This window comes from Pleurodeles waltl, chromosome 5 (genome assembly GCF_031143425.1).
Source record: "Pleurodeles waltl isolate 20211129_DDA chromosome 5, aPleWal1.hap1.20221129, whole genome shotgun sequence".
Taxonomy (NCBI): Eukaryota; Metazoa; Chordata; class Amphibia; order Caudata; family Salamandridae; genus Pleurodeles; species Pleurodeles waltl.
The window spans coordinates 1,854,784,431-1,854,798,498 of record NC_090444.1 but is presented as its reverse complement, the minus strand read 5'-3'; the positions used below and the strand labels follow the sequence as shown (position 1 = coordinate 1,854,798,498).

Genomic DNA, 14,068 nt, shown 5'->3' with positions numbered 1-14,068 from the left:
CTTGAAAGGGATCAGTGAGTATCTATTTTGTCATGCTGATTGTGGAAATAAGAATGATTTCAGTGAAAGAGAGTTCTAAATGTAGTTTGGGTTGGGTGAATGAGAGGGTTGAAAATCTGAGCTGGAATGGAAATAGACTCTCTCACCAACAGAGAAGGTTGAAATAGATATTTCTGGGAATCTGGTGCTAGGGGAATTCTAACATTACATTGGACACCTTTGGCAATGAGGAAAGGTAGATTAACAGACTCAGTTGTTGGAAATGTAACTCCGAAGTTGGGAGTTATTAAATATGTTGATTGAGAATTCATGGTGTTTCTTATCAGATGTAAAACTTTGGGTGCAGAAGCCGCAATAGTGGCAGATTTGAAAATATAGATGACTGGATGTTGAAGGTAACAATATTGGTGACACTGTGTGAAACAGCATGGCTTTTCTAAAGAAATCTGATACGTTTTTAAAGTTTTAAGATTCATTTAAAATTTGAAATGCAATAGCAAAATTACTTTCATACAGCATAAGAGACTTTTGCATTCATTTTACATTAATGTTGTACTATTTACAGTAGTTGATAGTTTTTACATTCTGTCAGTTGCGGAACATTCAGCTACAAAAACATCAGCCCATGAACAAGGACCCAGAACAAAGCTTAGCCACGCCCTTGAAGTCTTAGCTGCTTATGTCAGTATAACCACCAAGGCCAGCAAACAGGACTTGAGTGCTTCTTTTAATATGGGAAAATAGTACCTAGTTAGGGGATTCTGTTGTAAATCCACTACTTATTAAAGCTGCAAATTCTGCCCTTTGAGTGCTTCTATGCACCCACAGGTATTTTAAGCAGACCAGTCCAAGTGCCAGATGCTGGACGAAAAGCAAAGACGAAGGACACAAAATGATGTTTTCTAAGCAGCTTTCAAAATAGCTGCAAACATTTATACTTTGGCACAACTTCACAATATACTAGTTGTAGACAGTCAAAAAATAATACAAACTAAATATTTGTTTTTTTTCTTTAAAAAATAACAATGTCATTTTAGTAGCGAATGTAAACTTTAAGGTGGTTGAAATACTGTGGTAAAAGTTAGTACAAATATACGCTTAAGGTAGTTCCAAGGAACAAAGTCTCTGGTAGGCAAATTGGTGTCTGTATTGCTTTGGCTGGCACCAAACACCAGACCTCTCCTGCTCCTCAGTCGCTGAAACTTGTGGGTTCCCCAAGGAGATGGAGCGAGAGGAAGTCAAGTTGTCGGGCTCTCCATTACACCACGCTTCGGAAGAGGAAAGAGAAGCCAGCCCCCAGGGCTAGTCCCAACGAAAGGAAGAAGGCCATGATACTGCCTGCTGTTTCAGCTTCGTAGGGGAGTACTTTTCTGCAAAGTAGAGAAAAAAAAAACAAGGTTAGTTAGTGGTCAGGCAGGGGTGGGTTCCTTTCAGCATGCTAGTCATACCCAGATGCCTTCTGGAAATGAATAACAAACAACTGCTTACTTAACTGAAATACATTGCTATGATCCTCTTTGCGTAAGAGCTCAGAGCAAAAATTCAATATCCAAAGCTGCCAGTTTCCACAAATGACCTCTATAATGTGCTTATAACTGAGAATGTAAAGGCCCAGCAAATTAAGTAACATTTAGAATGCCTTTAGTAATATTTAGTTAAGTTTGTGGTGGTGAGTTATTTCACGTTCAAAAGTCGGTGGTGCCTACTACTCCACAGTGAAATACTCTAAGGAGAGTAGTGCATTCACCTATGATGAACCATGCATACATTTATTTAATTAAGTTTAATTCCCCAGGTTACTCATGGACACAAAAAATACATCACACATCTAGGTGATCAAGAGCATTGAATGCTTACGACTTGCTCCATTTTGAAACCAGCCTTAGTTATTTCTTTTGCGGATGAACAGCCAACACATGTTGTGCCCCCTTGATGGCATGCAAACCTTTTTCAAGGCAGTAAAAGGTAATAACACATGCAATTTAGAAAGTTCCATGATTAACAGTGAATTGTATTTGTCCTGAGAAAAATAACCGAAAGATCAGTGGCAGCCCAACTACTAAATCTCTCAAACAACCACCTCCTAAACACTTTTCAATCTGGATTTCACTTCAAATTAAGTATTGAAAGTTCATGGATCATTCTCTAAAAACTTTAGATGGGGAGATGAATGCCTATTAGTTCTTCAGGTCTCTCTGCAGTGTTTGATAAATCAGACCATCATTCACTTCTTCAGATTCTCAGTCAATGAATGCAAATGGCACCAACGGTTCTTAGGTGGTTTTAATCTCATCAATTCTAGATCCCAGTTTGGGAAACTTCACACTTTTGAATCACAGCCGTGTGCACAAGGTTCCACGCTATCACTGTAGGAGGCTGGCCTGGCTTGTAGTGGGGTACCAGAGGTACTTACACCTTGTGACAGGTTTATTTTTATGACAATATGCCAAAAGTATCTCAGTGAGTACCCTCAGTATGAGGATAAGTTATATACACAAGATATATGTACACAACACCAAAATATGCAGTAATAGCAAAAGTAATGCAAGCAGTGTAAAGTTACAATGTATTACAATAGGAGCACATAGGTATAGGGGCAACACAAACCATATACTCCAAAAGTGGAATGCGAATAACGTATGGACCCCATACCTATGTGAGCTCATAGAGGGTCGCTGGGACTGTAAGAAAGCAGTGAGGGTTAGAAAAATAGCCCACCCCAAGACCCTGAAAAGTAGGTGTAAAGTGCACCTATATTCCCCAGAGAGCACAGAAGTCGTGATAGGGGAATTCTGCAAGGAAGACCAACACCAGCAATGCAACCAAAGTGGATTTCCGGACCTGAGTACCTGTGGAACAAGGGGACCAAGTCCAAGAGTCGCGACAATGTCGAGAGTGGGCAGATGCCCAGGAAATGCCAACTGAGGATGCAAAGAAGCTGCCACCGGATGGTAGAAGCTGTGGATTCTGCAAGAACGAAGAGGGCTAGAAACTTCCCCTTTGGAGGATGGATGTCCCACGTCGTGAAAGAAGCTTGCAGAGGTATTCCCACTCAGAAAGACCGCAAACAAGCCTTGCTAGCTGCAAGGGTCACGGTTAGGGTTTTTGGGTGCTGCTGTGGCCCAGGAGGGACCAGGATGTCGCCCCTTGGCAGAGGGCGCGCCCAGCAAGTCAGGGAGCCCTCACAGAAGCAGGCAGCACCCGCAGAAGTACCTGAACAGGCACTTAGAAGAGGAGTGAACCGGAGTCCACCCGAAGTTGCAAAACGGAGTCCCACAACTCAGCTGGGCACTGCAGGACGGAGTGCCGGGGGCCCAAGCTAGGCTGTGCACGCAGGAATTCTGGGAAAAGTGCACAGAAGCTGGAGCAGCTGCAAATCACCGGAAACACAGCTTTGCAGTCTAGTGTGGGGAGGCAAGGACTTACCTCCACCAAACTTGGACTGAAGAGTCACTGGACTGTGGGAGTCACTTGGACAGAGTTGCTGTGTGCCAGGGACCACGCTCGTCAGGATGAGAGGGGACCCAGAGGACCAGTGAAGCAGTCTTTTGGTGCCTGCGGTTGCAGGGGGAAGATTCCGTCGACCCAAGGGAGATTTCTTCAGAGCTCCTGGTGCAGAGAGGAGGCAGGCTACCCCCAGAGCATGCACCACCAGGAAACAGTCGAGAAGGCGGCAGGAGAAGCGATACAAGGTTGCAGTAGTTGTCTTTGCTACTTTGTTGTGGTTTTGCAGGCGTCCTGAGCAGTCAGCGGTCGATCCTTTGGCAGAAGGTGAAGAGAGAGATGCAGAGGAACTCTGGTGAGCTCTTGCATTCGGTATCTGAAGAATTCCCCAAAGCAGAGACCCTAAATAGCCAGAAAAGGAGGTTTGGCTACCTAGGAAGGAGGATAGGCTAGTAACACAGGTAAGAGCCTATCAGAAAGAGTCTCTGACGTCACCTGCTGGCCCTGGCCTCTCAGAGCAGTCCAGTGTGCCAGCACACCTCTGAATCCAAGATGGCAGAGTTCTGGGGCACGCTGGAGGAGCTCTGGGCAGGGGAGTGGTCACTCCCCTTTCCTTTGTCCAGTTTCGCGCCAGAGCAGGGCTGGGGGATCCCTGAACCGGTGTAGACTGGCTTATGCAGAGATGGGCACCATCTGTGCCCATCAAAGCATTTCCAGAGGCTGGGGGAGGCTACTCCTCCCCAGCCCTGACACCTTTTTCCAATGGGAGAGGGTGTAGCACCCTCTCTCTGAGGAAGTCCTTTGGTTCTGCCTTCCTGGGCCAGGCCTGGCTGGACCCCAGGAGGGCAGAAACCTGTCTGCGGGGTTGGCAGCATGATCTTAGACATATTACATGGCCATGGTCGGAGTTACCATTGTAACGCTGTACATAGGTAGTAACCTATGTACAGTGCACACGTGTAATGGTGTCCCCGCACTCACAAAGTCCGGGGAATTTGCCCTGAACGATGTGGGGGCACCTTGGCTAGTGCCAGGGTGCCCTCCCACTAAGTAACTTTGCACCCAACCTTCACCAGGTGAAGGTTAGACATATAGGTGACTTATAAGTTACTTAAGTGCAGTGGTAAATGGCTGTGAAATAACGTGGACGCTATTTCACTCAGGCTGCACTGGCAGGCCTGTGTAAGAATTGTCAGATCTCCATATGGGTGGCAAAATAAATGCTGCAGCCCCTAGGGATCGCCTGGAACCCCAATACCCTGGGTACCTCAGTACCATATACTAGGGAATTATAAGGGTGTTCCAGTATGCCAATGTGAATTGGTGAAATTGGTCACTAGCCTATTAGTGACAATTTAGAAAGCAGAGAGAGCATAGCCACTGAGGTTCTGGTTAGCAGAGCCTCAGTGAGACAGTTAGTCATCACACAGGGAACACATACAGGGCACACTTATGAGCACTGGGGCCCTGGCTGGCAGGGTCCCAGTGACACATACACTAAAACAACATATATACAGTGAAATATGGGGGTAACATGCCAGGCAAGATGGTACTTTCCTACACAACCCCCCCTCCCCCCAAACGAAGGACAATAAGACTAGCCATGACCTGATGAGTCTTCATTGTCTAAGTGGAAATATCTGGAGAGTCCATCTGCATTGGAGTGGGTACTCCCAGGTCTATGTTCCACTGTATAGTCCCCTGTAGAGATATGGACCACCTCAACAGTTTAGGGTTTTCACCTTTCATTTGTTTTAGCCAAAGTAGAGGTTTGTGGTCTGTCTGAACAATGAAGTGAGTGCCAAACAGGTATGGCCTCAACTTCTTCAGTGCCCAGACCACAGCAAAGGCCTCCCTATCTATGGCAGACCAACGCTTTTCTCTAGGGGTCAACCTCCTGCTGATAAAAGCAACAGGTTGATCCTGGCCATCAGAATTGAGTTGAGATAAGACTGCCCCTACCCCTAATTCAGATGCATCAGTTTGAACAATGAATTTCTTGGAGTAACATGGGCTTTTTAGGACAGGTACAGTGCACATGGCCTGTTTCAGCTCCTCAAAAGCTTTCTGACAGCTAGCTGTCCACAATACCTTTTTAGGCATTTTCTTGGAAGTGAGGTCATTAAGTGGGGCTGCAATGAAGCCATAGTTCTTAATGAACCTCCTGTAATACCCAGTGAGGCCTAAGAAGGCTCTCACCTGGGTCTGAGTTGTAGGGGGAACCCAATCTATGATAGTTTGGATTTTCCCCTGAAGTGGTGCAATCTGTTCTCCACCTACCAGGTGTCCCAGATAAACCACTTTCCCCTGCCCTATCTGGCACTTTGAAGCCTTGATAGTGAGGCCTGCCTTTTGCAGAGCCTCCAAAACTTTCCACAGATGGACCAGGTGATCATCCCAGGTGGAGCTAAAGACAGCTATATCATCTAGATATGCTGCACTAAAAGCCTCCAACCCTTGCAGGACTGTATTCACCAACCTCTGAAAAGTGGCAGGTGCATTTTTCAAACCAAAGGGCATTACTGTGAATTGGTAGTGCCCTCCAATAGTCGAAAATGCAGTTTTTGCTTTAGCATCCTCTGATAACTTGATCTGCCAATACCCTGCAGTCAAATCAAAGGTGCTTAGATACTTGGCAGATGCCAATGTATCTATGAGCTCATCTGCCCTGGGTATAGGGTGAGCATCAGTTTTTGTTACCTGGTTGAGACCTCTGTAGTCTACACAAAACCTAATTTCCCTTTTTCCATCTTTGGAGTGAGGCTTTGGTACAAGCACCACAGGAGAGGCCCATGGGCTTTCAGAGTGTTCAACCACTCCCAGCTCAAGCATTTTCTGAACTTCTTGTTTTATGCAGTCCCTGACATGGTCAGGCTGCCTATAGATCTTACTTTTGACAGGCATGCTGCCTCCAGTATCTATAGTGTACTCACACCAAGAAGTGGTGCCTGGCACAGTGGAAAAGAGTTCAGAAAACTGACCCAGGAGATTTATGCAGTTGTCTTTCTGCTCAGCAGTAAGACAGTCTGCCAAAACTACACCTTCCACTAGAGCATCTTGTTCTGTGGAAGAGAAGAGATCAGGGAGAGGGTCACTCTCTTCTTCCTGTCCTTCATCTGTTGCCATGAGCAGGGTGAGATCAGCCCTGTCATAGTAGGGTTTAAGGCGATTGACATGGAGCACCCTAAGGGGACTCCTGGCAGTGCCCAAGTCAACCAAATAGGTGACTTCTCCCTTCTTTTCAACAATGATGTGGGGTCCACTCCATTTGTCTTGGAGTGCTCTTGGGGCCACAGGCTCCAATACCCACACTTTCTGTCCTGGTTGGTATTGAATCAGAACAGCCTTCTAGTCATGCCATTACTTTTGGAGCTCTTGGCTGGCCTGAAGGTTTTTACTGGCCTTTTTCATGTATTCTGCCATTCTGGATCTTAGGCTGAGTACATAGTCCACTATGTCTTGCTTGGGAGCTTTTAAAGGTTGTTCCCAACCCTCCTTTACAAGTGTTAAAGGACCGCTTACAGGGTGCCCAAAGAGGAGTTCAAAGGGGCTGAAGCCCACTCCTTTCTGGGGTACCTCCCTGTAAGCAAAAAGGAGGCAAGGTAACAGGACATCCCATCTCCTTCTGAGTTTTTCAGGGAGTCCCATTATCATTCCTTTGAGAGTTTTATTAAACCTCTCTACCAGTCCATTTGTTTGTGGATGATAAGGTGTGGTGAATTTGTATGTTACACCACATTCCTTCCACATGGCCTTTAAGTATGCAGACATAAAGTTGCTACCTCTGTCTGATACAACCTCTTTTGGGAAACCCACCCTGGAAAAGATTCCCAGGAGGGCTTTTGCCACTGCAGGTGCTGTAGTGTTCCTTAGAGGAATTGCTTCAGGATATCTTGTGGCATGGTCCACTACCACCAAGATAAACCTATTGCCTGAAGCAGTAGGAGGGTCAAGGGGGCCAACTATGTCAACCCCTACCCTTTCAAAGGGAACCCCAACCACAGGCAGTTGAATCAGGGGAGCCATTGGGGTGCCACCAGTCTTGCCACTGGCTTGGCAGGTCACACAGGACTTACAAAAGTCTTTTGTGTCCTCTGACATCCTAGGCCAGTGAAACAGGGGGACAAGCCTTTCCCATGTTTTAATCTGACCCAAATGTCCAGCCAAGGGAATGTCGTGTGCCAGAGTTAGGAGGAACTCTCTGTACTGCAGGGGAATGACCAATCTCCTGGGTGCTCCAGGTTTTGGGTCCCTTGCCTCTGTGTACAAGAGGTTGTCCTCCCAGTAAACTCTATGTGAGTCACTGACATCCCCATTTTGCTGTTTGACGGCTTGCTGTCTTAGACCCTCTAATGTGGGACAGGATTGCTGTGCCACACTCAGCTTCTCCCTGGCAGGCCCCCCTCCACGCAAAAGCTCAGCAGTGTCTGCTGCCAGCTCCTCTGGTGAAGGTTCTGCACAGGGGGAAATTCTTCTTCCTCAGAAGTTGAATCATCTGTAGAGGGAGGGATAGTGGGTAGGGATTTACCCTTACTAACCCTAGCTTTAGGGAGCACTTGATCCATTGTACCTGGATCCAAGTCACCCTGTCCTTTTTGCTTTTTGGCCTGAGCCCTGGTTAAAGCAAAAATATGCCCAGGGATGCCCAGCATTGCTGCATGAGCCTCCAACTCCAATTCTGCCCAAGCTGATGTCTCTAAATCATTCCCTAGTAGACAGTCTACAGGTAAATCTGAGGCAACCACAACTTTCTTTGGACCAGTAACCCCCCCCCCCAGTTGAGATTCACAACAGCCATGGGGTGGCTAAGAGTGTTGTTATGAGCGTCTGTCACTTGGTACTGGTGACCAAGTAGGTGTTGTTCAGGGTGTACCAGTTCCTCTATTACCATGGTAACACTGGCACCTGTGTCCCTGTAGGCCTGAACCTCAACACCATTTATTAGGGGAAGTTGCTTGTACTTATCCATATTAAGGGGACAAGCAACCAAGGTGGCCAAATCAATGGCACCTTCAGAGACTAACAGCCTCTGTGGTCTCCCTAACAAGACCAACCCAACTAAATTACCAAAAGAGAGCCCAGCTACTCCCTTGGATTGGCTATTAGTATGTTTGCTCCCCCACCACCACTGCTATTACTAGGGGCACTAGAGGTTGCAGTAGGGGTTGTGGTCATGGGAGGTTTGGTGCTTTTCTTTGGACAACTGGCATCAGTTGTCCAATGGCCTTTTACTTTACATAAATAGCACCATGTTTTTTTTACTTGATTAGAAGAGGATTTGGACCCACCACCCCCACCAGAGTGTTTTTGTGGGCCTGATGAAGACTCATTTTTAGATTTGTCCCCACCCTTGTCTGAAGACTTACCATCCTTCTTCTTGCCATCCTTGTCACCCCCTGTATGAACTTTTCTGTTCACTCTTGTTCTGACCCATTTGTCTGCCTTCTTTCTCAATTCTTGGGGAGAGGTCAGATCTGAGTCCACTAGATATTGGTGTAACAAATCAGACACACAGTTATTAAGAATATGCTCTCTCAAGATTAGATTGTACAGGCTTTCATAGTCAGAAACTTTGCTGCCATGTAACCACCCCTCCAAGGCCTTCACTGAATAGTCAACAAAGTCTACCCAGTCTTGTGAGGACTCTTTTCTGGTTTCTCTGCACTTAATCCTGTATTGTTCAGTGGTTAAGCCAAATCCATCCAAGAGTGCATTCTTCAAAACTGTAAAATTATTGGTATCACTTTCTTTCACAGTAAGGAGCCTATCCCTACCTTTCCCATTGAAAGATAGCCATAGGATAGCAGCCCACTGCCTTTGAGGGACCCCCTGTACCATACAGGCCCTCTCAAGTGCAGCAAACCACTTGTTAATGTCATCCCCCTCCTTGTAAGGGGGAACTATCTTATGCAGATTCCTAGAATCATGTTCTCTCACAGGATTGCTATCTGGAATACTGCTGCTGCCACCATGGGGTCCAAACCCCAACCTCTGTCTCTCTTTTTCTAAGTCTAGGGATTCCCTGTCTAGAGCCAGCTGTTGCTGTTTAAGATTCAGTCTGGTCTCTTCCACTCTCAACTTATTGAGTTCCCTTTCTAACATCTTGTCATCAGGGTGGGTGGGTTGGGAATGTTTTGACACAGAAGAAAGATTTGAATGAGCAGAGGGAGAAATGTCCCTAACAGTTGGCACCCTAGCAATCTGGCCTGGAGGAACAAAAACATCCCTACTGTGATGGGAGCTTCTATTACTACCAGCATTGCTAGGTGGTCTGCTAAGGGGCAGATTAGGAAGGGCACCTTCTAACACTCTTACTGGGGGCACCCCTGAGTCAGAGTGTGAGCTATCTCCTAACTTCTCAATTGAACTGCCAGCTAAGGCTTTATCATTTCCAATAAGCATGTTAGACAATAATTCTATAGAGGGGTTCTTTCCTACCATTAAACCTCTATCAATGCAGAGACTCTTTAGGCTCTTAAAGTTAAGGTGGTCATAAGATGGATTGACCAAATTAAGAGGAGTTCCTACATCAGACATGATAGAAAAAGGTTTAGAGACAGATAAAAGAGAGAAAAGGTTTTAGGACTTTTTTAAGAACAAGAAAAAAAACTTTTTCAACTTTTTAGAAACTTTTTGAAAGTTTAAGAGTACTTTTCAGCACTTAGCAGATAGTGTAAGAGAAGAAAAGCAAAACTTTTTGGTTAGGTGTACATACACTGAACTTGTTTTGTATATTTTTCTCTTATGAAAAGTACAATATGACAAAGTGGTAAGTAGTTACAAGTACTTATCCCACCACTGCACAACCAATGTAGGAGGCTGGCCTGTCTTGTAGTGGGTACCAGAGGTACTTACACCTTGTGCCAGGTCCAGTTATCCTTTATTAGTGTAGAAGAGGTGTTTCTAGCAGCTTAGGCTGATAGAAGGTAGGTATAGCAGAGCAGCTTAGGCTGAACTAGGAGACATGCAAAGCTCCTTCTATACCACTGGTGTCATATGCACAATATCATAAGAAAGCCCAATACACAAACATACTAAAAATAAAGGTACTTTATTTTTATGACAATATGCCAAAAGTATCTCAGTGAGTACCCTCAGTATAAGGATAAGTTATATACACAAGATATATGTACACAATACCAAAAATATGCAGTAATAGCAAAAGGAAGTAATGCAAGCAGTGTAAAGTTACAATGTATTACAATAGGAGCACATAGGTATAGGGGCAACACAAACCATATACTCCAAAAGTGGAATGTGAATAACGTATGGACCCCAAACCTATGTGAGCTCGTAGAGGGTCGCTGGGACTGTAAGAAAATAGTGAGGGTTAGAAAAATAGCCCACCCCAAGACCCTGAAAAGTAGGTGTAAAGTGCACCTATATTCCCCAGAGAGCACAGAAGTCGTGATAGGGGAATTCTGCAAGGAAGAGCAACACCAGCAATGCAACCAAAGTGGATTTCCGGACCTGAGTACCTGTGGAACAAGAGGACCAAGTCCAAGAGTCGCGACAATGTCGAGAGTGGGCAGATGCCCAGGAAATGCCAACTGAGGATGCAAAGAAGCTGCCACCGGATGGTAGAAGCTGTGGATTCTGCGAAGAGGGCTAGAAACTTCCCCTTTGGAGGATGGATGTCCCACGTCGTGAGGAAGCTTGCAGAGGTGTTCCCACTCAGAAAGACCGCAAACAAGCCTTGCTAGCTGCAAGGGTCACGGTTAGGTTTTTTGGGTGCTGCTGTGGCCCAGGAGGGACCAGGATGTCGCCCCTTGGCAGAGGAGACAGAGGGGGCGCCCAGCAAGTCAGGGAGCCCTCACAGAAGCAGGCAGCACCCGCAGAAGTACCTGAACAGGCACTTAGAAGAGGAGTGAACCGGAGTCCACCCGAAGTTGCAAAAGGGAGTCCCACGACGTCTGATGCCAACTCAGCGAGCTGGGCACTGCAGGACGGAGTGCCGGGGACCCAGGCTAGGCTATGCATGCAGGAATTCTGGGAAAAGTGCACAGAAGCTGGAGCAGCTGCAAATCACAGGAAACACAGCTTTGCAGTCTAGTGTGGGGAGGCAAGGACTTACCTCCACCAAACTTGGACTGAAGAGTCACTGGACTGTGAGAGACACTTGGACAGAGTTGCTGTCCAACGCAGGGACCACGCTCGTCAGGATGAGAGGGGACCCAGAGGACCAGTGAAGCAGTTTTTTGGTGCCTGCGGTTGCAGGGGGAAGATTCCGTCGACCCACAGGAGATTTCTTCAGAGCTCCTGGTGCAGAGAGGAGGCAGGCTACCCACAGAGCATGCACCACCAGGAAACAGTCGAGAAGGCGGCAGGAGAAGCGATACAAGGTTGCAGTAGTCGTCTTTGCTACTTTGTTGCGGTTTTGCAGGAGTCCTGAGCAGTCAGCGGTCGATGCTTTGGCAGAAGGTGAAGAGAGAGATGCAGAGGAACTCTGGTGAGCTCTTGCATTCGGTATCTGAAGAATTCCCCAAAGCAGAGACCCTAAATAGCCAGAAAAGGAGGTTTGGCTACCTAGGAAGGAGGATAGGCTAGTAACACAGGTAAGAGCCTATCAGAAAGAGTCTCTGACGTCAGCTGCTGGCCCTGGCCACTCAGAGCAGTCCAGTGTGCCAGCACACCTCTGAATCCAAGATGGCAGAGGTGTGGGGCACGCTGGAGGATCTCTGGGCACCTCCCCTGGGAGGTGCAGGTCAGGGGAGTGGTCACTCCCCTTTCCTTTGTCCAGTTTCGCGCCAGAGCAGGGCTGGGTGATCCCTGAACCGGTGTAGACTGGCTTATGCAGAGATGGGCACCATCTGTGCCCATCAAAGCATTTCCAGAGGCTGGGGGAGGCTACTCCTTCCCAGCCCTGACACCTTTTTCCAAAGGGAGAGGGTGTCACACCCTCTCTCTGAGGAAGTCCTTTGTTCTGCCTTCCTGGGCCAGGCCTGGCTGGACCCCAGGAGGGCAGAAACCTGTCTGAGGGGTTGGCAGCAGCTGCAGTGAAACCCCAGGAAAGGCAGTTTGGCAGTACCCGGGTCTGTGCTAGAGACTCGGGGATCATGGAATTGTCTCCCCAATGCCAGAATGGCATTGGGGTGACAATTCCATGATCTTAGACATGTTACATGGCCACGATCAGAGTTACCATTGTGACGCTATACATAGGTAGTGACCTATGTATAGTGCACGCGTGTAATGGTGTCCCCGCACTCCCAAAGTCCGGGGAATTTGCCCTGAACGATGTGGGGGCACCTTGGCTAGTGCCAGGGTGCCCACACACTAAGTAACTTAGCACCCAACCTTCACCAGGTGAAGGTTAGACATATAGGTGACTTATAAGTTACTTAAGTGCAGTGTAAAATGGCTGTGAAATAACGTGGACGTTATTTCACTCAGGCTGCAGTGGCAGGCCTGTGTAAGAATTGTCAGAGCTCCCTATGGGTGGCAAAAGAAATGCTGCAGCCCATAGGGATCTCCTGGAACCCCAATACCCTGGGTACCTCAGTACCATATACTAGGGAATTATAAGGGTGTTCCAGTAAGCCAATGTGATTGGTGAAATTGGTCACTAGCCTGTTAGTGACAATTTAGAAAGCAGAGAGAGCATAACCACTGGGGTTCTGGTTAGCAGAGCCTCAGTGAGACAGTTAGTCATCACACAGGGAACACATACAGGGCACACTTATGAGCACTGGGGCCCTGGCTGGCAGGGTCCCAGTGACACATACAACTAAAACAACGTATATACAGTGAAATATGGGGGTAACATGCCAGGCAAGATGGTACTTTCCTACAGTCACCTCATCTGTTCAACTTGTATATGGAACCTCTGCCAAGTGTCTCTCAAGAAAGGAGCATCTCCGTTGACAACACCCAGCTATACCTTTGCGTGTCCGAGCTATCAGAACTTTTAGCCATGAAATCCCTCCTTGGCAATCTAGCAAACTGCTATTTCTGTCATTTCTCTACTTGAAACTAAACTTTCCTAAGACTGTATTCCTTTTCTTAACTTAAAACCCATCCTCTAGCTATTCAAAATTCTCCCCATCCCTGGTTCCTCAGTGAAAATTGCTACATCATGAACAATAATCTTGCTCTAAATTATCACATTGCAAAACTAACTAGAGCAAAATCTTATCAACTGCACCTACTATGAAAGGCTAATGTGATCATCCATCATTTACTTCAGATTTGCAGTGGCAGAGCTTGTACTCGCTTATCTAGATGGGGGAAGCCCTATCCTAGGTGTCCATTCTGTAGTCCTCCACCGCACCCCTTCAAGAAACTACCCGGCGAGCTGCTAGAGGGGTGACTTCTTCTCACATCCCCCTTATCCTAAAGCATCTCCATTGGTTACCACTCAAAGTGAGAGTTGATTTCAAGATTGCAAGTATGACAGAAAAGGCAATCCATTCCACCCTTCCTCTTTATTAGAACAATAAACTCAAACTCACGGGTGGTCAACGAAAAACAAGAGGCAGAGACTGTCTGAATCTTGCCATTCCGGAAACTAAAAGATCAAAGCAAGCTTTCTCAAGCCTAGAATCCGGATTGTGACACACTATCTTGAACTACATAAGAATAAATTCTAGTTTTTTTGTTTTCAGGAAAGACTTAAAAACTCATC

The 14,068-nt window shown here is 46.6% G+C and overlaps 1 protein-coding gene across 4 annotated transcripts in view; it reads right to left on the bottom strand.

The window, feature by feature from the left end:
* Positions 1-893: 893 nt before the first annotated feature.
* Positions 894-14,068, bottom strand: part of SLC29A1 (solute carrier family 29 member 1 (Augustine blood group)) — a 1,001,910-nt gene continuing 988,735 nt past the window's right edge. For all 4 annotated transcript variants that reach the window (XM_069236365.1, XM_069236363.1, XM_069236364.1 and 1 more), the window contains one exon: positions 894-1,370. In XM_069236365.1, the coding sequence (XP_069092466.1) occupies positions 1,259-1,370 (112 nt within the window). In that variant the 3' untranslated portion in view covers positions 894-1,258. The remainder of the gene's footprint in view (positions 1,371-14,068) is intronic.